Source organism: Protomyctophum parallelum (genome assembly GCF_964188405.1).
Source record: "Protomyctophum parallelum genome assembly, chromosome: 1".
Classification (NCBI taxonomy): Eukaryota; Metazoa; Chordata; class Actinopteri; order Myctophiformes; family Myctophidae; genus Protomyctophum; species Protomyctophum parallelum.
This window is the reverse complement of record NC_139697.1, coordinates 67,865,821-67,888,234: the sequence shown is the minus strand read 5'-3', so window position 1 is coordinate 67,888,234 and position 22,414 is coordinate 67,865,821. Positions and strand designations below refer to the sequence as shown.

Sequence of the window (22,414 nt, the reverse complement as noted above, 5' to 3'; positions counted from 1 at the left end):
CACAGTGAAATACAGCATGTTAGACCTCAGGACGATTCTACAAATCTGACAGTTTTCTGAAAAAAACCCTATGTTTCTATGTCAGTGATGCTCAAACTATTTCATGTCAAGGACCCCCAGAATTATCTGCATTTGTTCTCCATTTGTCTTCTATGTCAGTCGCTCTTCGATTTTTCAAAAATAGCAGACCTACAAGCTCGTAGCGCGCCACTCGGTGGCGCGCTATGAGCTTGTAGATCTGCTATTTTTCAATAGCTAAAGCACGACATGATGCTAACACCAAAATGGGTTCCCACCCAGAATGGGTTAAGGAGCTTTCTTTCTTTTGCAGTTTGTTCTTTTAGTTCGAGCACTCGTTGAATTAAGTCTGAGATGTGCGTGCACCTCCTGACCAACTTTTAACCCATTTTTTGCGGGAACCCTTTTTGGTGTTTTAAAGCATTGTTAATACTTTAGCCATTGAAAAATAGCAGATCTACAAGCTCATAGCACGGCACCGAGTGTCGCGCTATGAACTTGTAGGTCTGTTATTTTTGAAAAATCGTGAAAAATGTGCCTCAAATCTTTGAATATATATTATTACAGAGTGAACATTTTAACTCAAATCTTTGCCTCTGGGGGAGGTCCCTGGAACAACATATTTTCAGACGGGGGTCGGCGGCCAATTACATATATATTTGGGGGTCCTTGACATGAACATGTTTGAGAACCACTGACATAGAAACACAGGTTTTTCAGAAAACTGTCAGGTTTTAGAAGGCATTTGTAGAATCGTCCTCAGGTCTAAATGGGATATATATATATATATATATATATATATATATATATATATATAGATACCACTACAGTAAAACACTGAACATATATATGGACAGACACGCGTCTTGGCCAATTATAACTGGTGTCTTCTTCTTATACCATCGGGAGCCTTCATCCTTCAGTTAGTTTAACTCGGGGGCCGAGATCAAGAAGCTACTGAGATTCCTCCAGAAGGAGCTCAGCCCTTTGAAGAACAGCATTTAAATTAGCTTGTCTTCTTTTTTTTTAATCAAACTCAATCATTTTAGTTTGGCTCTCTTAATACATCCTGTCAGCTATTCCTGCAGTGCATCATATCTATAGAGACAGTCAAAGAGTTGGAACAGGCTGGCAGACATCAGAACCAATGCTAACTATACGCTGTACGTCCAAGTGTGGACGCACGCACGCACACCTTTCTGCCTCACTGTGAGCATAAACCCACGCTGACTTTCAGGCAGCACACACAATCTTTAACCCATTTTGACCTGGAAACGATTCTATAAATGTCTTATAAATCCTGAAAAAGCTATGTTTCTATGTCAGTCGTTCTTCGATATTTCAAAAATAGCAGACCTACAAGCTCGTAGCGCGCCACTCGGTGGCGCGCTATGAGCTTGTAGATCTGCTATTTTTCAATTGCTAACGCATAACATAATGCTAAAGGGGTTCCCACCCAAAACGGGTTAATGCGATATCTGAACACACAGACACATGTACACAATCACATTTGCGTAGCATCTCTACAGGGCTTATTCTCGCTGACAGCTGTTGGTTTAACCCATTCTGACCGGGCACCCATTTTGGTGTTAGCATCGTGTCGTGCTTTAGCTATTTAAAAATAGCAGATCTACAAGCTCATATCGCGCCACCGAGTGGCGCGATACGAGCTTGTAGGTCTGCTATTTTTGAAAAATCGAAGACACTTTTAGAATCTGATCTCAGGTCAGAATGGGTTAATAATGAAACTGTCAGGATGTAATAGACATTTTTTGAATCTGATCTCAGGTCAGAATGGGTTAAGGGACGAGGATTTTGGGTCCATGCTGTGTGCAATTGCAGAATTAAAACGGGGGGATAACAAACACACATCCAACGTGTTGCACACAGAAAGTTTGCAAAAGAAGCACACGCCATCTCTCGGCCAAACCACAGAGCCCTTTGCGTTTGTATTCCTCGGCTCAGTTTTCACACATCTCCTCCGTCATGGTCCACAGAGTACCAGTATAGTCTGTCTCTGACGACGCCTTCTCTCTAGAGTCGACCATTGAATTAGCAACATATTAGCATTCAATCCTTCCAAACATTCCAGAGGGATTCTTAGACTGAGGATCGTCTTGAGCGAATGTGATCGCCGCACTTTTGCTCTGAAATGTTGCCACGTTGTCCTTAACTGCAACACATCACACAGCCATTGCGCTGCTATTGTTTGTATTCTCATCCAGCAGTGGTTCTTCTCTCACACTCGGGTTCCCTCTGGGACCGGCAGCGCTGCCTCTACCATGGGGAGGGTTATAACTGTAACCACCACACCACCACACCAATGCACTGAATCAGATACTGTGGAGAGAATAGAAAACAACCTGCAGGCAGGCAGTACTAGTGGTGTCCCTTGGGGGGCCCAGGGGGCCACCAGAACCGCTGATCAGTACTAGTGGTGTCCCTTGGGGGGGCCACTGGGCCACCAGAACCACTGATCAGTACTAGTGGTGTCCCTTGGGGGGGCCACTGGGCCACCAGAACCGCTGATCAGTACTAGTGGTGTCCTTGGGGGGCCCAGGGGGCCACCAGAACCGCTGATCAGTACTAGTGGTGTCCTTGGGGGGCCCAGGGGGCCACCAGAACCGCTGATCAGTACTAGTGGTGTCCCTTGGGGGGGCCACTGGGCCACCAGAACCACTGATCAGTACTAGTGGTCCCCCTTGGGGGGGCCACCAGAACCACTGATCAGGAGCCACTGCTGCATGCCGGGGCTGCATTTGCTTTGTATGGCGACTCACGTGTCATTCCCGCATCGTCTCATTCTCATTTCATCTTTCTTTTTTCCATCGCCCTTTTCCACATCTCTACCATCATCCATTCCAGTGGGTCCAGTCAGTAAGTATATATGCCATTTCATCTCATCTTTGCATGGTATTGTGTGTGGCGCGTGCCTGCGTGCGTGTGTGTGTGTGTGTGTGTGTGTGCGTGTTCTGCATACGTGTGTACTTTCTATTGATCTGATCGGCAATCACGACACCCTCTACACGCCATCATCACCACCTGCCCTTCTAATGATTGGCATATATGAGGATGGGTGCAGGGGAAGTCAATAAGCATTTAAGTGGCCCTGGAAATGCTGTGGAACAAGCCTTTGATTGTCCACGGCTGCAGTCCAATTATGTTTTCACTCTGCTAGGTCTATATATATATATATATAGCACTTCTCCTTGGATTTTTATCACACATAAAGTATTATTAAACAATGCAATAGAGTTGGGAAGGTGTGGTGCGTGAAACAGCTGTGTTATATTTGGCACAGACTTGTTTTTTTTAAGAACTCTTGACTTACTATTGATTTTTGCACTGAAGTCAAATGAAGGCGTAGGTACAGTATAAAATAAGTGAGAGAGTGTAAAAAGCAGTTCAGAAGTGGTGTCAAAAGTCTGCAGGATGAGTTGTGAAGCCTCATGAAGCTTTGTGTGTCAATTATGTACCTAATGCAAGTTAACGATGCATTACTTTATTTCTATACTGTCTGGCAGCATACACCGGTTCTTGCTTGTTTTTCCTGTGGGCTGGTACTATTATGAAAACAGAAAGGCCCATCTGTTTCAGATTTCCAAATATCTTGTAAACGAATGAAACGTAAACATTTAAGGGATATTTGTTTTGTGTTATTATTCCCTTTTCGCAACGATACGGAGTATCTCACCTTGGACGCTATAGCAAGAATCAACAAACCTCTTCATAACCACACACACACACACACACACACACACCACTTAGATCGTCTCACACGTTGACTTTATTTATGTTTATAAAGGCAAAGATGTGAAATGAGAAGAATGTGAGGAATTGTGCTGCGCAGAAACACTCCTCTGCCTCTTATTAAAACAGAACAAAGTCTGATTTACAGAAGGGATTGTTTTTCATCAGAAGTTGTTGGTTGTTACGACCCTTGAGGGTCCCTCTTTGAGGGAGTTCCAGGGGGTCCTCAGCTATGATAATTAGGAACCAAATGGACACTTATGGGTCTGTAACTCAGAGTGTACAAATGGAACCAAATGGACCCTAACGGGTCCATTTTACAATATAAATATAAATGTGGGTTCCCAGAGATAGAAATGCCATTAAATGGGGGTCCGTAGACTAATGCATGTCAAACTGGGGGTTCCTTGAAATTAAACGGGTTGAGAATCACTGCTAGAGCCCTAAAAATCTTCTCTTATGGGGGTCCCTGGCATATCTTTTCAAATGGGGGGGTCCGTGGGGCTAATGCGTGTCTATTTGGGGGTCCTTGACATGGAAAAGGTTTGGGAACCACTGCTTTAGGGTGTGTGCCTTTTCTTTTCCAGCCTTTTCCTGCAAGGTGAACAAGTAATTGCAGAAACAAAAAGCAATTTCACAGAAGTGTCTGAGAAATGGTGCTATAAGAGCCTTTCCTCCCCATGGCACAAAACAATAATAGAATAAAGAGATGAGTGACTTGGTTCCATAAACATTTAGGCTGTGTCTGCTGCTCTGTGTCTACAGTGCGTGTGCGTGTGCGTGTGTGTGTGTGTGTGTGTGTGTGTGTGTGTGTGTGTGTGTGTGTGTGTGTGTGTGTGTGTGTGTGTGTGTGTGTGTGTGTGTGTGTGTGTGTGTGTGTGCTCGCTCGTGCGCGTGCGTGCGTGTTTAGAAGTGGGAGGCCATAAGCTTGAGTGGTTTTCTTTAACACATTTAGGCCTGACGTCGAAAAATAAATAAAAAGTCTTCTGAAAGAATATATATATTCAAAGATTTGTACCACATTTTCAAGAATTTTCAAAAAATAGCACATCTACAAGCTCGTCATAACACACAATGCTTAGTTATTACCACTATACCTCAACCCTTTGTTTGCTAAAGTAAAAGCCACAGTGTCGTGTGTCTATGACGAAGAAGCTGTGAAAAGCATTTCATGAATACTTTCTGACACTCCGGACCCTTTTCTTCATGTACCCTGCAGCCTCTGTCTTGACACTCTAAACTGAGAAAGGGTGCCCTGTGTTGTTGTGACCAGTCATTAATAAGTCAGTGGAGAAATGGTACGGTTAGCATAATTTCGTTGCCGTCGGGAGGAAACCTCATAACTCCATTTTTTAAACGGTTTTAGGATTATTTTTTACGGTTTATCATTCTGCCCTAAGATGGGTCACTGGTGACAGCTGTGGTACCCATCACTGTACACTCTATGGGAACGCAGGCTTGTCCTCGCTGTCCGAGAGGCGCTTTTCAAAGCCATCTCAGGAATGGTCCCCTCTTATACATTTGCTCTATGTTGGATCAGAAGTCCGTATCAGATCCTGACCCTCAAGGTTCCTTTTGCTAACTCAGACTGTAGGTAAAGCAGATTTTTCTGCCAGTGCTCCATTTGATTGGAACAAACTCCAAAAATCCCTAAAAATCAGATTTCTGCCTTCCCTATAGGACAGGTCAATTCGGTGAAATGGTTTCTAGCACTTTTACTCAACAATGTAACTGTTTTAATTGATTCTCATCAATCTATTATAGTTATTTTAGCTTTGGACGCTTTCTGTTTTCCAATTCATATATTTGACATTGCTGTATTTAGTGTATGTTGTTGATTTTGTGTATTTCGGCTACATTGAAAATGAGGGCCTTCCCCTCAATTGTACTCCGAGCTTAAATAAAGGTTATGACGATTGACAATATCTAATGACAATTATCTAGCACATTTCCTTAAAAATGAACATTTTGGAGCTATGAGGTTCTCCTGTTCAAATCATTGTGCAACTCTTTGCACCGAAGCTGCTTTTTTCAGCTCCCAGTAGAACCTACATTTATTTATGTAAAAATGTGTATTTCTGAGAAGGCCGCATTGCGCTCCACTTTTAGCAGATCCACAAATTGAATAAATGGATTATGGTGTTGCGTGTAATGCAATATCCATGTAAAGCCCTGCAGAGCGATGCCTTCCTTCCTCGTGGAGGAAATAACAGGAATACGGTTATCATGTGAGCGCCGGACGGTGCTTATACTGTACAGTACGTACAGTAGCATATGTATTTGTGTCACATTTAACCCATTCACGACGGGGACCCCCTTTTGGTGTTTTAAGCATTACGTTATGCTTTAGCTATTGAAAAATAGCAGATCTACAAGCTCATAGTGCGGCACCGAGTGCCGCGCTACGAGCTTGTAGATCTGCTATTTTTGAAACGTCGTGAAAATGTGGCACAGATCTTTGAATATATATATTCTTTCAGAGTGAACGTTTTTAACTCAAATATTTTCTTCTGGGGGGGGTCCTTGACATGAAATAGTTTGAGAACCACTGACACAGAAACATAGGGTTTTTCAGAAAACTCTCATGATTTAGAAGACATTTGTATATAGAATCAGTTTTCAGGTCTAAATGGGTTAAGAGACGACGCTATAAGCAGATCCCCCCCCCCCCCCCCCCCCCCCCCGCGCCGCTGAATGTGAAGGCGGTGGCGGTGGCGGTGGCGGCGGCGGCTTAATGGCGTGTTGAATCATGCGTGTGCGTGCGCATGTAACCATGTACGTACAGTATGCACGCTGCAGCAGCATGGGGGACTGTGACAGCTGCCTGGTCGCATCTATGTAGGTCCCTCAGGAGGCTCTGCTGCTCTGGGGTGGAATCTGCTCTGTGTGTGTATCGGTTTAACTATATCGATGCCAGGCGGCTCTCGCTCGCGCACGCGTGTGTGTGTCTGTGTGACTGTGTGTGTGTGTGTGTGTGTGTGTGTGTGTGTGTGTGTGTGTGTGTGTGTGTGTCGGGGGGTTAAGATCCTCTTGCAGTAAACACTGAAGCAGCCAGTCTGATTGAACAGCAGGCTGTCATCCGTGTAACAGCGCTGGAACAAATGTCCCTCTGATCTGTCTTACACAGTGTGTGGTGATGTGGACAAGCTGATCAAATGCAACACAGGCCCGACGCGTGCACGCACAGCACACACACACACACACACACACACGCTCACCCTCGCGCACGCACATACGCAAGCACACACCTTTTATACGGTTGCTAACTTTTTGTGTTTTTTAACCTACCTCATTTTCGCGATATTTAAAAAATAGCAGACCTACAAGCTCATAGCGCGCCACTCGGTGGCGCGCTATGAGCTTGTAGATCTGCTATTTTTCAATAGCTAAAGTATAACATGCTTAGAAACGTGGCGTAACGCGGCGCTTTTTGAGCCTTGTACTGTAGATATGGAAATATAACACGAAATGACACGCACGCGCGCGCGCGCGCGCACACACACACACACACACACACACACACACACACACACACACACACACACACACACACACACACACACACACACCCCGTCTCTTCACTTGCATCAGTGAACTAGTGTACCCCCCCTACCCATTAATCATATCAAAGAAGACTGAAGATTTTTTTTTTACCTGAAGTCACATGCACCAAACATCTATTTAGTCTATTTTTATGCCTGCATGCTTAAGTGCGCTCGCTGTCATATCAAGATCATGCTTTTCGCTGTCTCTCAACTCCAGTGCCTCTCTCATTCTCTGTTCATCGTGTTCTAAGCGCTAATCAGCCTGACTTTGGCGTCACGGCGTTGTTCTGTTCAGCAACGGTTTATACACTTTGTCATACAATGGCTGATCTACTATCTCACTTTGTGAGCTTGTAAATTGGCTATTTTCGGGCACATCACACCATCTACGACGGAGTATAAATTATGCCCCGGTATATATAGGTCTATATTTGGTGGTTTGTCATTATGCTCAGCTCTCTGACTACCCCTCACAGCATCTTTAACCCATTTTGGGCGGGAACCCCTTTTGGTGTTAGCATTATGTTATGCTTTAGCTATTGGAAAATAGCTGCTATTTTTTAAACATCGAAGAATGACTGACATAGAAACAGCTTTTTCATAAAATTGTCAGGATGTAGAAGACATTTTTAGAATCTGATCTCAGGTCAAAATGGGTTAATGTTCCCATCAGCCATTTTCCAAATGTGTTTACATTTCTGTTAAATCGTTTCATTCAGCACTTTCAGGTGATAAACCCACCTTTGGAATTCTTCTCAATCGATTGATGGATTCAATTAGAAAATGGCCAAGACCTCTCCCGGGCTGATAAGCCGAGGAGACGTCTTGGCCATTTTGAATTAAATCGAATAAATCAAATGTTTCTCCAGGGTACTATTTTCGGCACAGTCTTGTCAAACTATTTCATGCTTTGAAGTGCATTGTTTTTGACCCCTCACTGCATTGCCTTTTAACACAGAGAAGCCAAATAGAGAGAGAGAGAGAGAGAGAGAGAGAGAGAGAGAGGCTGTTGAGAAATACAGGAGACGTGCTGAGCAAAATAGCCTCCTAATTTGTTAATGTATATTTCATTTTCTCTGTTACAATTCATTCCATCCATTTCCATGCCTCATGAGGATGCTTTCTCTGTGCCCTAAATCTAGCCTAGAGCTCCGAGTGTTACGCCACACACACACACACACACACACACACACACACACACACACACACACTCTCTCGCCCCCGTTTCCTCTAATTATTTATCACAGCCTCAGGCGGGTGTGCTAGGCTTTTGCCTTTTTTCAAATCAGACAATGTTTATTCTCCAGACAGAGAATAAATAAAAATAAAGTGCAGAAAGGCTTGACATTCTTAAACTAACACATTATATATGGATGCTGGTCAATGCAATGACATCTGCTCAGGGATGAGAGAGAGAGAGAGAGAGAGAGAGAGAGAGAGAGAAATGTTTGGAAATATTACCATGTTTTTTCCATCGGCTGGCCTGCGGCAGCCTGCGGGGTGTTACTGAAACAAGATATGTTGTGCTCGTACTGCCATCTGTGCATGCACCACACGCCCAGGGAGAACATTGCATAAGATGAAGGGATGCTCAAACCCGCATCCTAACCCTAACCTCCCACGGGGCAACCTAAACCTATAACCTTAACCCTCTCCCAACCCTTAACGCACCCCTCACCAACCTTAATACGGTCGTTTTAGCGCACCCCTCACCAACCTTAATCCGGTCGTCTTAACGCACCCCTCACCAACCTTAATCCGGTCGTTTTAGCGCACCCCTCACCAACCTTAATCCGGTCGTCTTAACGCACCCCTCACCAACCTTAATCCGGTCGTTTTAGCGCACCCCTCACCAACCTTAATCCGGTCGTTTTAACGCACCCCTCACCAACCTTAATCCGGTCGTCTTAACGCACCCCTCACCAACCTTAATCCGGTCGTCTTAACGCACCCCTCACCAACCTTAATCCGGTCGTCTTAACGCACCCCTCACCAAACTTAATCCGGTCGTTTTAGCGCACCCCTCACCAACCTTAATCCGGTCGTTTTAGCGCACCCCTCACCAACCTTAATCCGGTCGTTTTAGCGCACCCCTCACCAACCTTAATCCGGTCGTCTTAACGCACCCCTCACCAACCTTAATCCGGTCGTCTTAACGCACCCCTCACCAACCTTAATCCGGTCGTCTTAACGCACCCCTCACCAACCTTAATCCGGTCGTTTTAGCGCACCCCTCACCAACCTTAATCCGGTCGTCTTAACGCACCCCTCACCAACCTTAATCCGGTCGTCTTAACGCACCCCTCACCAACCTTAATCCGGTCGTCTTAACGCACCCCTCACCAACCTTAATCCGGTCGTTTTAGCTCACCCCTCACCAACCTTAATCCGGTCGTCTTAACGCACCCCTCACCAACCTTAATCCGGTCGTCTTAACGCACCCCTCACCAACCTTAATCCGGTCGTCTTAACGCACCCTTCACCAACCTTATGTCTAACCAATGACTCGTCTAAACTAAGTATGCATCCCGCCCCATGTTTTCTCAACATTTGTATATTTGTATATTAGTGTATTAGAACAGAGCCTTGGACTGGAAGGTGGACAAACATCTTTCCAGGTGTTAATTTATTTAGCCGTTTATGTGTCAGAGATAAATTCCCCTGTATAGCTATAGCTGAAGAATGAGAACGGAGAGGAGAACCGCCTATACCTGTCTTCCACGGCTCAACATTTGAAATAATGAGGGCGTGTGTTTGGGCGTTGACCCCTAGGGGTCAGCGGGTGGCTGGCCCATTTGACCCCAGGACATGATCTCGCTGACCTCTGCCAAGCGTCCTTTAGCACTGATTTATCCCGGTGGCTGACGCACGGACCCCCGCACACCGCCACACCTCCGCCCACACACACACCCTCCCTCCCGCCGTTTGTGAAGAGACTGCCTTTGTCCCTCACACAGTGATGGGGGGGACAGGACAGTGCACAAGATTAAGTGTGTGTGTGTGTGTGTGTGTGTGTGTGTGTGTGTGTGTGTGTGTGTGTGTGTGTGTGTGTGTGTGTGTGTGTGTGTGTGTGTGTGTGTGTGTGTGTGTGTGTGTGTGTGTGTGTGTGTGTGTGTGAGATAGAGAGAGAACAGAGAGTTGAGTGCTGGGGGATGTGTAAAAACCAAATGTCGTGCACCAAACATAGCTCACAGCCCCTACTTGTACAACTCTCCCCGCCACATTCGTTGCAAATTCAATTACATTTGTTTGTTAGGCTTTTTTTTCTTTTCTTATTCTTACTTTAGCTGTGAATGGAACTACTCCACTCCTCTGAATAAGACTCCCGTGACCGGCTGCATTAAGCCTGGTTCACACTTTTAGCTGCGTGTCACCGAAATGAGTCCATCTACAAGCTCACAAGCTTGTGGACGGACTATGTTTGGTTTGCGGGACACCCGAACGTCACTAAGCGTGAATGAGGCAGTGAGCATTCCTTGGAGCACAGTTACTCTTTACTTGATCAACTGAATAGAGATGGTATAGACGAGGAAATGAGAGTGGATTTAACCACTTTAACCTCGGTGTCCCTGTTTTGGGCATGTCATTATTGTCAGCAATAGTCCAGAAATATTAAGAAAGTATTATGAGAATACTAGTGATCTATAAGCTCACTTGCTTTTGCTGTTGTCTTAAATACACATGGTCCAGTCAGCTGGTTTCAGTCTGTCCCCTTGTGTTATTCTCTTTAATTCACCCACTCATCTATCTCGCTCATACCATCATCTTCTCCTCATACCCAATCTCTCCCTACTCTCTGTCTCTCTCTCTCAATCTTTCTCTCTCTCTCTCTCCACCCTACTCTCTGTCTCTCTCTCTCAATCTCTCTCTCTCTCCACCCTACTCTCTGTCTCTCTCTCTCAATCTTTCTCTCTCTCTTTCTTCCTACTCTGTCTCTCTCTCACTCTTTCTCTCTCTCTCCACCCTACTCTCTGTCTCTCTCTCTCAATCTTTCTCTCTCTCTCTCTCCACCCTACTCTCTGTCTCTCTCTCAATCTTTCTCTCTCTCTCTCTCTCTCTCAAGTCTGATTGAGAGTGAAAATGAAATAGAAAACAGGAGATCAGGTGGGAAGATGAGAAATCAATTAGGGCTGGACTGGGTCCAGGGCATCATTATGCATTCACACTCACACTCCCCCTGTGGAGAAAGGCCCAGTGACTCGCTACAGAATCAATAGCAATCAAGAGGTGTGTGTGCGTGTGTGTGTGTGTGCGGCGCTTGCTTGTGCGTGTGTGTGTCATGCTTGAGTTTTTGTGTCAAAATGGGAATGTGTCATTGGCCAGTAGAGAACATCTTTACAGAATCTGCCATTCTATCTGTGCTCCCTGTCACCACCTTACACCATCTTTATTCAAAGACTCATCAGATTAGACCCAAGATCAAAAGGCTGACCCACAACCCCCCATTTAGGCTCTGTTCTGAGCTATTTAATAGCCTGCACTGCAATCTGTGAGATGGATTAGGGCCAGGCTATAGCTTATGCAACTGAACTGGCATTGGAGTCTAACATAATGCTTGAAACACCAGAATGGATTAATAATAAATACAAAAGCCACCATGTGTTCATGAAGCTAATTTGACGGCTATAATAAAACACAGTCTTTCTGAACAGCATTTATTGCTTCTTCCCCATCTCTGCTTCCATGCTCTTGTGAGAGAGTAGTGTGTCTGCTTCCCAATTCACAAATCACACCTCCTAATGTGACTTAATGACTCCTGTCAGTTGATCCGGACGAACGGTGACTTGCCAATCCAATCACCAGTTGGCAATCAGCTCTTAATCTATTCTGGGCGGGAACCCCTTTTGGTGTCTCAAGCATTTTGTTATACTTTAGCTATTTAAAAATAGCAGATCTACAAGCTTGCACTACTCTTTTTGAAAAATCGCGAAAATGTGGCGCAAATCTTTGAATGTATATTCTTTCAGAGCGAATGTTTTTTAACTCAAATCTTTGCTTCTGGGGAGGTCCCTGGAACCACATTAATGTTCAGATGGGTGTCCGCGGGAAAATACATATATCGGGGTCCTTGACATGAAATAGTTTGAGAATCACTGACATAGAAACAGGTTTTTTTCAGAAAACTGTCAGGATTTAGAAGGCATTTGTAGAATCGTCCTCAGGTCGAAACGGGTTAACTAAGCTATTCCTGATAGAGTGAGCTTTCTCTTATGGATCCGTAGCTCATGCATGCTTCCCCGGGTGTTTTTCTGTTAATGCTACTTGGAAGACATTTAATTCCCTTTTTACTGAAATAAGAGCCAGGGGTCGACTCACTGTGAAGAATCAGAATGTAGTGGAAATTGTGCCTTTTTTACCAGCAGCGGTTCTTGGTGATTTCGGGCTGCCTAAGAAATCTTAATTATTATACTACGTATATGCTAGAAAAAGAGAAGGTAACCCTTCTGCTCATCTGCTCCAAAGGTGTATTATCGACGCATGTCAATAATAAATATAATAATAATACTTTTTTGGAGCAGATGAGTGTGTGGGTTCCCTTCTCTTTTCCTGAACCCAGCACCTCCACTAAGTGATGTGCGTATTTTACTATAGTTTTATACTATATGCTACCCATAATGTGCAGCATATTGTATAATAATTAAGATTTCTTAGGCAGGGTAAAAAAGGTTTTTACCCTTTTCTGTTGTGTGCATTTGAACGCTGAACAGTGAAGGCCACAGTTCTGATTTGTTTATAGAGTTAGTTGAGTGTCCGTTTATGTAAAACCCGCAAATTGATACTGTTGTTCATATATTGCACATCTCTGCTGTCGGGAAGAAAATTATCATTTTTCAGGAAATGAAAAAAATATATATATATATATTTTTTCTTTATATTTAATTATATTTAGAAAACAAAGCAATACAGCCTCATCAAAGTTGGTGTTGTGAATTTATATATTGTCAATTACTTCCATGAGAGGAGGGGGAGAGGTGGTGGACTTAGTGCAATTAGTCCAATGGAGTTAAGAGGTTTTGTCCGAAGCGTCTTTCCCTACTTTTCATTGGTTCAATATGTTCAACACACAGACAATAGCAGGTGTTCAATAGCACTGATTAATGCTAACATATCAAAAACCTAAAAAAAATGGGAGTTATTGAACCTACATGATGGTAATACTGTATTACTGCTATACAGGACAGAACAGGCTCGCTCGCTGAAAACAATGTCATTTTCTAACATTTACATTTCTGCATAGAAATAGAAAAGTATACATTATACAAATGTATGCATTGTTTATACAGATGTCAATACAGTACATAATGTGAGTGGGCGTGTGCATGGCTGTGTAAACACTGAATATCTTGCATGCCATTGTGTGTTCTTATCAACAGTGTACGATGAAGTACACTACACTACACGCGCACGCACTCACGCAAATTTTTTTTGCTCCATTCATCTGATTCTCAGCATCTTCTCTCTCTTTCTGTTTGTGCAGTTCCCCCTCAGATTGTCGTTCGACCACGGGACCAGATCACGGCCCCTGGGCGCACCGTGACCTTCCTCTGTGGCACCAAGGGTAACCCTCCGCCTGCGGTGTTCTGGCAAAAAGAAGGCAGCCAGGTATAAGGTCCTACATGACATGCAGTGTTGTTTCTGTCGACTAATACTGGTGTGACTAATACTGGGTCGTGGCTCAGCGGTCCAGGCACCTTGGCTGGTAGTCCCAGTCTGGCAGTGTGCCGCGGGTTCGACTCCCGATCCCGACGGCCTTTACTGCATGTAACTTCTCCTCTCCTCCCCTCTCCTCTCCTCTGCCTGTCAGCTTCTTGGCTCTGTTAGTGTTAACATTGCATCGTGTTGCTGTCATGCTCTGCTTTCTTTCTAAGGAGCAGCAGAGTGCCAGGCTGTCTAACACACGCACACACACACACACACACACACACACACACACACACACACACACATAACATTGTGTGTGGTTGACAATAACAAATACGAGTGTGTATAGCTGTGTGTGCTTGCGTATGCATGTGTGCACGCATATGTACAATAACGCTTGTGTGTGTGTGTGTGTGTGTGTGTGTGTGTGTGTGTGTGTGTGCGTGCGCGTGTGCATGTACAGTAAAATTACTCTGGGGGGTACAAATGTCACGAAATGGACCATTTGGTTACAAATGGAGGATTTTACTGTGTATATATATATATATAGAGAGTGAGAGTGAGAGAGAGAGAGAGAGAGCGAGGGAGAGAGCCCAGTGAGTGTGTGTGTGATAAGCATGGCAGCCTGTAGCACTGTGTGGTGAAAGGTGTGCGTGGGAGCCTGGAGCACGGCTCTTAGGGAGAGATTAGAGAGACGAGAGATCGAGGGCGGCAGAATGTGAGTGGGAGAGAGAGAGAGAGAGAGAGAGAGCAGGAGTGGAGGAGAGACACTCCCCAGATGTGGGAGAGGAGGAGGAGGAGGAGGAGGAGGAGGAGAAGGTGGAGGTGGAGGTGGAGGAGGAGGAGGAGGAGGAGGAGGAGGAGGAGGAGGAGGAGGAGGAGGTGTATGAACTGCATACATATGCAGTATGCATGCACCGCATACAGGGGCACAGTGTATAGGTATAGGGAGGCCGTTTTGGAAGTGGAAGGTTCGACACACACACACACACACACACACACACACACACACACACACGCACACACATGCACACGCACACACACACACACATGAAACGCACATGGTAAAGGGCTTCAGATGAAATCCTGACCCTACACAAACAGTGCAGATGGGGAACAATTACATCTCCTGTGCTCTGTCACACTTTTTCCTTTCTCCAACACCCCCCACCCCTATTAAATCAAGGCATTTTAGGGAACAGTATTGTATATGTTAGATGAAAGCCTGGTGTGTGTGTGCGTGTGATGAAATGATGAAATGTTCGCCTAGATGTTCAACATATCAAGGTCCTAGACTCTGTACCAGTCAGTCAATCAGTTCCTTTTTATCTTCATTATTCTTTTACTGACGTGTGCATGAGTGATGATAACCCTTTGGGTTCTCAACCAAACCTTCTGTGTTAGGGAGCACGCACGCATGCATGGATGCATGGATGCATGGATTGCATGCACGCACGCACACATGCATGGATTGCACGCACGCACACACGCACGCATGCACGCACGCACCATTGCTCACAGTGCAGTACGCTGTCATTGCACACTTTCTGTTGATAAACATCCTCTTGTCCTTCGGCAGACATCCATCATTCCTCTCTCTCTCTCTGCAATATCAACACGACAACACATTGACCATTTTCACACAATGGCCATTATTATCTTCTCCCCCACGGTGGAAACATGCCATGTGGAGAATGTGCTGTGCTGGAAAGAAAGTCTATCTTGAATTATTAGTACCAGGCAGGCTTTTTGTGTCAATAATATAGCGTAGATTGTGATCCAGTTGTCCAGTTGTTCCTTTCAGGGCTGTGTTGAAAGTTAGAAGCACAAATGTATAGTTTGTTTAAACATTTTAATGGACCTGACCTGACTACTAAACCCACCCTCACTATTAGCGTGCAATGTCAAAGAGATGGTGTACATTCCAGGGTCCATACTATGGTTCCTGTGGAATGGCCATCGGGAAGCTGATAGCTAATTTTAAAGAATGGAGAAGGACCTCAGGTTGTGCCATATCAATACCAAAATATAAAAAATATTGATTCCTTTAAGCATCAATATGGCGTGGTTGATTTGCGTAAGCATGCCCTGTTCAAAATGTACAGTGAAAGGGCCCTTTTCCCAAGGTCCAGTGTTGAAAGTAGCACATTTGCTCCCCTAAGTCTAATTCATTACTTTGTCAGACAACCGCGCCGCTCACTAGTAAATAGACGATCTGCACCTTCACAAGGCATTGCAATGTGACGCCTTCTGAGCTTGTAGATCTGCTATATTCGGCGAGTGACAAGGTCATACGATGTGGTGTGAAACAGTGCATGTGTGAGTCGCCACAGCGGTTTGCCTCATCTCACTCAGCAGTGTTGATTTCGTCCACTAATACTAAGACTAAGACTACCTTTTTTCACTGACGAAAACTAAACTAAATTAAAACTATGAGGACTAAAACTAAATATATTGGCAATTCCGTCGACAAATAAAAACTAGACTAAAATGTTAGGAAGGGACTAGTGGACAAGAGATCCAGTATAAGTAATTTTACACTTGGTTACATGCTGAAAATGGCAGATCTACAAGCTCACAACGCGTCTGCCAAAAACAACACCGGTTTTCAGGATTGAAGGAAGGATTGGATGAATGTACTGTGTGTGTGTGTGTGTGTGTGTGTGTGTGTACACTCTAGTGTTATCGAGTTAACATGTCAAAATGTGAGTGAACGAACGCGTTACATTATGAATGAGTCGGATGGATGATTCGGGGGTTTGCACCCGTGTTCAAATCACTTTCAAATCACTCACCGTATTAAATTGCTTTCATGGTCTCTTCTCCAGATCCTGCTGTTCCCCATCCAGGAACCGGCCCAGTCGGGCCGTTTCTCGGTGTCTCTGAGCGGAGAGCTGACCATCGCCGAGGTCCACACCCAGGACTCGGGCTATTACATCTGCCAGGCCATCAGCGTGGCCGGCAGCATCCTCACCAAGGCTCTGCTGGAGGTGGAGAGTGGTAGGTACACTACACTACACACACTACACACACACACACACACACACACACACACACACACACTGACTGACTCACATGCAGGTTCTGGGCTCATCTAATCACAGACACATGAAAGTGGCATTGGTTTAACGACTTGAACAAATACTTTTTTGTATGTCAAATAGCCTGTCTGCAAGCTTGCAGGGTGCAATAGTTCCGACACCCTATACCCCTAACCCTAACCCCACGGGTGAGTCTTAACCGACCACCCATGTCAGACCAATGCTATGTCAGACCAACATATACACACCACTCAGTTCACACGGGTGTGATTTTTCTTTAAAGCACAAATATTTCATTTTAGTCAGTATAAATGTTGTTGTCACACACTCTTGATAATAATAATAATAAGTTGCAGTTGGGGTCACCACTTCTTAAACTGAGCTCAGGTTTTCCATGTAAGCTTATTAAATGTATCATTCATAATTGTACCGTTAATTTATTTCATGACAAATATTTTACTATTGTCACTTTTCTTTAAACACTGTATCTGATTTAGCATTTGCTAATAGTATATAATGACTCACTATTTAGATTAGAGATGTATTTTTCTCTCTGTTTATGTCCGTGCACGCAAACCCAAATTCATGGGGGAATACCTCCAGTCCGCTCTCATTTAAAATATCCTGCCCTCAAATGAACAAACAGCAGGAGGCCTCGTCCGGCGTAATCGAAAGCGACGCGTGCTGGCAGCGCAACGCAAATAACCCCCGCCACAGCATATGCTCCGCATGCCGCTGCCCTCCCGATCGGGGAATACGTGACGGTTTACTTTAGACTTTATACTACAGTATGCATCTCCTGTCCATTTGCATTGCTTCATCATGCACACATCAGAGCCTGGTGTACAGAGCCTGGTGTACCCCTTTTGGTTGTTTTAAGAATGATGTTATACTTTAGCTGTTGAAAAATAGCAGATCTACAGGCTCATAGCGAGCTTGTAGATCTGCTATTTTTTTGAAAAATCGTGAAAATGTGACACAAATTTGGAATACATATTCTTTTAGAGCGTTTTTTAACTCAAATCTTTAGTAGACGACTGCTCAATGGGGGAAGGGTGGCTTAAATATTGATCTGTGTTAGAATCACTCGCTGAAAAACCAATTATGAACAATTCTTTTTTTTACTTTCTTTTCTTCGCCATCTGTGACTGTCATTGACAGTCATTTGCCTAATCTTGTCATAACTGCGAGGCGAGCATCACTGACCATGTTGTTTCCGTGCAGCTTACGCCATGGAAGAGACCTGGACCGTAGCTGTCTCTAAGCTCAGTCTGTTCATTGGTTTAGCATGCTAAAACCTATAACTAATAATATATACTAATACTAATATATACTAATGATTGTACTCACCGTGGCCTTTGTTTATTGTCACTACATTTGCCTCACTAGTAGTGGTGGCCCAGGGTGTGTGATCACTAAGAAGTTGGATTTTGCACTGTTGTATATAGCCTAAATGGCTGTAGCCAAAGAAGGAGCACACACTATTAATAATTCATGTACTTTTCATACAGTATTTAGTGAGGCTTAGGCTCTGGTGGGGAATTCATTAATCTAGAATAGACATTATTTGCCGAGTCCATTATATTGTATCTTTACTGAGTTTCTCCTTTCTCTGTTGCACTTTTCATTGTTACAAATCGGAGGCAATGCAACTGGATGGAGAATAATCAGAACATTTGATTCGTCGTGGTTTATTATTTTATTGTGTTCGTTTCCACGATGCACAAAGTCATTGGAATTGATTGTATAATGTCTAGACAAACGGGTAATTAAATATTCAACGAATCTTGGGCATAATTATTAGACCATAACATATCCATGTGGTACAAATAATGACTTGAATTCAAATAAACAATGAAGGATTCATCTGACAAAACACATACTCGTGTGAGTGAAGAAACTGTGTCAAGTGTACTAACTTAAAACCTTATATAGGAAATATTACCTATATTTGAGCTTGTATTTATACTAATCTAGCTAGTTTGTCTGCCAATTTTACAAGATCTATAACAAACAAGACCTGTAGAAACAGTGGGCGGACCGCACATACAGTTGTATGACCATTGTGAAATAGAAATGGTTCAAATGTGATTGAGCTTGTAGATCTGCTATTTTTGAAAAATCGCAAAAATGTATATATACTGTATATTCTTTCAGAGCGAACGTTTTTAACGCAAATCTTTGCTGGGCCCCTGGAACTACATATTTTCAGATTGGGGTCAACGGCCAATTACATATAGTTTTTGGGGTCCTTGACATGAAAGACTTTGAGCACCACTGACATAGAAACATGGGTTTTTTTCTGAAAACTGTCATAATTTAGAAGGTCTAAATGGGTTAAATCTCGTTTTACATTTGACACCTTTCTCTTTCCATGCAGCACCTTCAGATCGAGTCCCGCCCATCATCCGCCAGGGCCCAGCCAATCAAACTCTAGCTCCGGGTTCCACCGTCCAATTGCAGTGCCACATCATGGGCAACCCCCTGCCCAGCATCCAATGGGAAAAGGACGGCCAGAGGATTCTAGGAAGCGATGGGCGAATCAGTTTGATGGAAAATGGCACCTTCCAAATCACTAACCTGCAGGTATTTAAACGAGAGGCCATCGATATTATTATCGTCTCCATTTCATATCCTCCACAAATACAATTGTCGTGAAAGTAAATGCTTAACTTGGCAGTACGCTCCACTTTCACTCACCATTCCCCCAAAGGTCACTTTCCTTTATATGAAATAGTGTTCAATTACACCTGTGGCATATTGCCTCTCCCACACGCTGGCAATATCCACTGATATTTGCTTTGGATTGATTCACTGCATATTTGTACCTGTGCTTTCCCACAGAAGACAATATAATTTATATTCCAGACGTGTCATAGAAATTGATCTGTGATCTATTTGCACATCACACGGCGTGCAAGTCAAATGCCCACACACGCACGCAGGCAGGCAGGCACGCGCGCGCACACACACACACACACACACACACACACACATGCACACACACACACGCACACACGCTCCGCATGGTAAAAATCTTTTTAAGTGGGGGAAAGTTAAAAAGGTAAACGGCTGGGGATTTTATAAGCCTGAGTTACGCTTAATTGTGCATGGGTGTTGTGTGCAGCACACATAGCTATCAGCTATTTTCGGTGCTGCGGCACTGACACACAGCTACGTATAAATCTGGCATTTTACATGTAGTTGTTATATGTGAATAGTAGCCAAAAACAAACCCACAAAACAGTGAATCAAAGGTGATGCACCATCGCCATGATAATGAGCAAAGGTGGCCATTAGCGGTCGTTAGCACCAGCTTACGCCATGCTAATGAAATCTACGCTGCTCAGAATTCCCTCTGGGGGCAGAGAGTGCAGCACCTGAGGTCGCCAGAGCATCGCCGAGCCTGGAGGAGGCTTACATATTAATGGGTTGTATGGGTTCCCAATGATTAACGATCACCGTGGCTTTAATTAAATCTTTGTTGGAACGCTACTCAGAGATAGAGAGAGAGAGGGGTGTGTGTGTGTGTGTGTGTGTGTGTGTGTGTGTGTGTGTGTGTGTGTGTGTGTGTGTGTGTGTGTGTGTGTGTGTGTGTGTGTGTGTGTGTGTGTGTGTGTGTGTGTGTGTGTGTGTGTTGCGCGCGTGCGTGCGTGCGTGCGTGTGCGTGCATGACATGTGTGCAAAAATTTGAGAGAAGAGGAGAAGACAAGATGAACAAACTAAATCTTTTATTTTACAGTTCTGCCACTGAGCAGTATTGGTCGATAAAGCCTGGTTTTTACTTGGTTACACAATCGTGTGTCGCACCAAAAACTGATGATCTACAAGCTCACAACAACGTGACGCTGTGAGCTTGTAGATCGGCTATTTGCGGTGCGAGACATCTGCGTTCTGCGCTCAATTAAGTATAAACCAGGTGTAAGATTAATTTCATCTGTGATATTATGCAGGGGTGCACTCTCTCTGCTAGACTGACTGCACCCAAGCACTCAATTTCACCATGTACAGTAAACTGTATAGGAATAGAAAGAATTAAATCAAATTGAATGAAGGGAGTCGAACCCGCGGCACACTGCCAGACTGGATTACCAGCCAAGGTGCCTGGACCGCTGAGCCACGGCCCCCAGGGTGGACCTCTGAGCCACGGCCCCCAGGATGGACCGCTGAGCCACGGCCCAGGATGGACCTCTGAGCCACGGCCCCCAGGATGGGCCGCTGAGCCACGGCCCAGGATGGACCTCTGAGCCCCACGGCCCCCAGGATGGGCCGCTGAGCCACGGCCCAGGATGGACCGCTTAGCCACGTCCCAGGATGGACCTCTGAGCCCCACGGCCCCCAGGATGGACCTCTGAGCCACGGCCCCCAGGATGGACCGCTGAGCCACGGCCCAGGATGGACCTCTGAGCCCCACGGCCCAGGATGGACCGCTGAGCCACGGCCCAGGATGGACCTCTGAGCCCCACGGCCCAGGATGGACTGCTGAGCCCCACGGCCCAGGATGGACCTCTGAGCCACGGCCCCCAGGATGGACCTCTGAGCCACGCCCCCAGGCCCAGGATTGGGTCTTTTAACTATGTTGAAACTTCCCCCTGCCGCAGGAGGATAAAAGTCCTCCATAGCTGAAGGCTAAAAACAAAGTGCTGAACTATTAAAGCTAATCTCCTTTCACATTATGAAAAAGGCTATAATGGACATGAAGAATCAGCAATATCAATAATAGGCAGAGAGATTTAATTTGGACTCCACCCAAGCGGTGGGGGGGGGTGGTGCAGTTCAGAGGGGCCCCTGGTGGGGGGGACGACGACGACAGACAGATGGCCTGCTTGTTCCTCCCTCCCTGGGACGGAGGAGAGATGCCATTACCCTGGGATCACTGCCAGATACACACTATTGCTCTCCTTCACAAACAAGCAAGAAGACAGACGGAAATTGTGCGTGCGCGTGCGAGTTTGTGTGTGTGTGTGTGCGTGTGCGTGTGCGTGTGCGTGTGCGCGCACGCTACATCAGAGAGGGAAGAGAAGTTAGACGGAGCAATGAGTAACAGACTGAGGACCCCAACCGGGGTGAGAGGAACAGAGGTAGCAGATTAGGATCCAGGCTCAGGATAAAACGGGGGAAAGGAGATTTTTCAGAAAAAAGTTGGAACACGCGGAACTTTAAGAAAAACCCGATTTTGGGAAAGTTCCAAGAAGTCCCAACAGAGCCCCAAACAAGAGGTAAACTTTGGATCGGTTCGACCGTCCCTATATCCTCGTTCTTCTCCGCTCTGCTCGTCCATTTGTCAGCAATCTGTTTAGTGCAGCCTCCCAGGGCTTGCATGCAGGCGGCCATGATTGATAGTCAGGTATCGGGGGGCCGTTTACCAACCCCCCCCCCCCCCCCCTTGCCCTCCACGCCAATTCCTCCTCCACCAAT

General features: G+C 45.0%; 1 protein-coding gene across 1 annotated transcript in view; it reads left to right on the top strand.

Moving 5' to 3' along the window:
• The window catches only part of LOC310854654 (roundabout homolog 3-like), a 110,792-nt gene that overhangs the window by 58,277 nt on the left and 30,101 nt on the right, over positions 1-22,414 (top strand). The window contains exons 8-10 of the mRNA XM_083759329.1: positions 13,792-13,916; positions 16,784-16,955; positions 19,377-19,582. Of these exons, the coding sequence (XP_083615455.1) occupies positions 13,792-13,916; positions 16,784-16,955; positions 19,377-19,582 (503 nt within the window). The remainder of the gene's footprint in view (positions 1-13,791; positions 13,917-16,783; positions 16,956-19,376; positions 19,583-22,414) is intronic.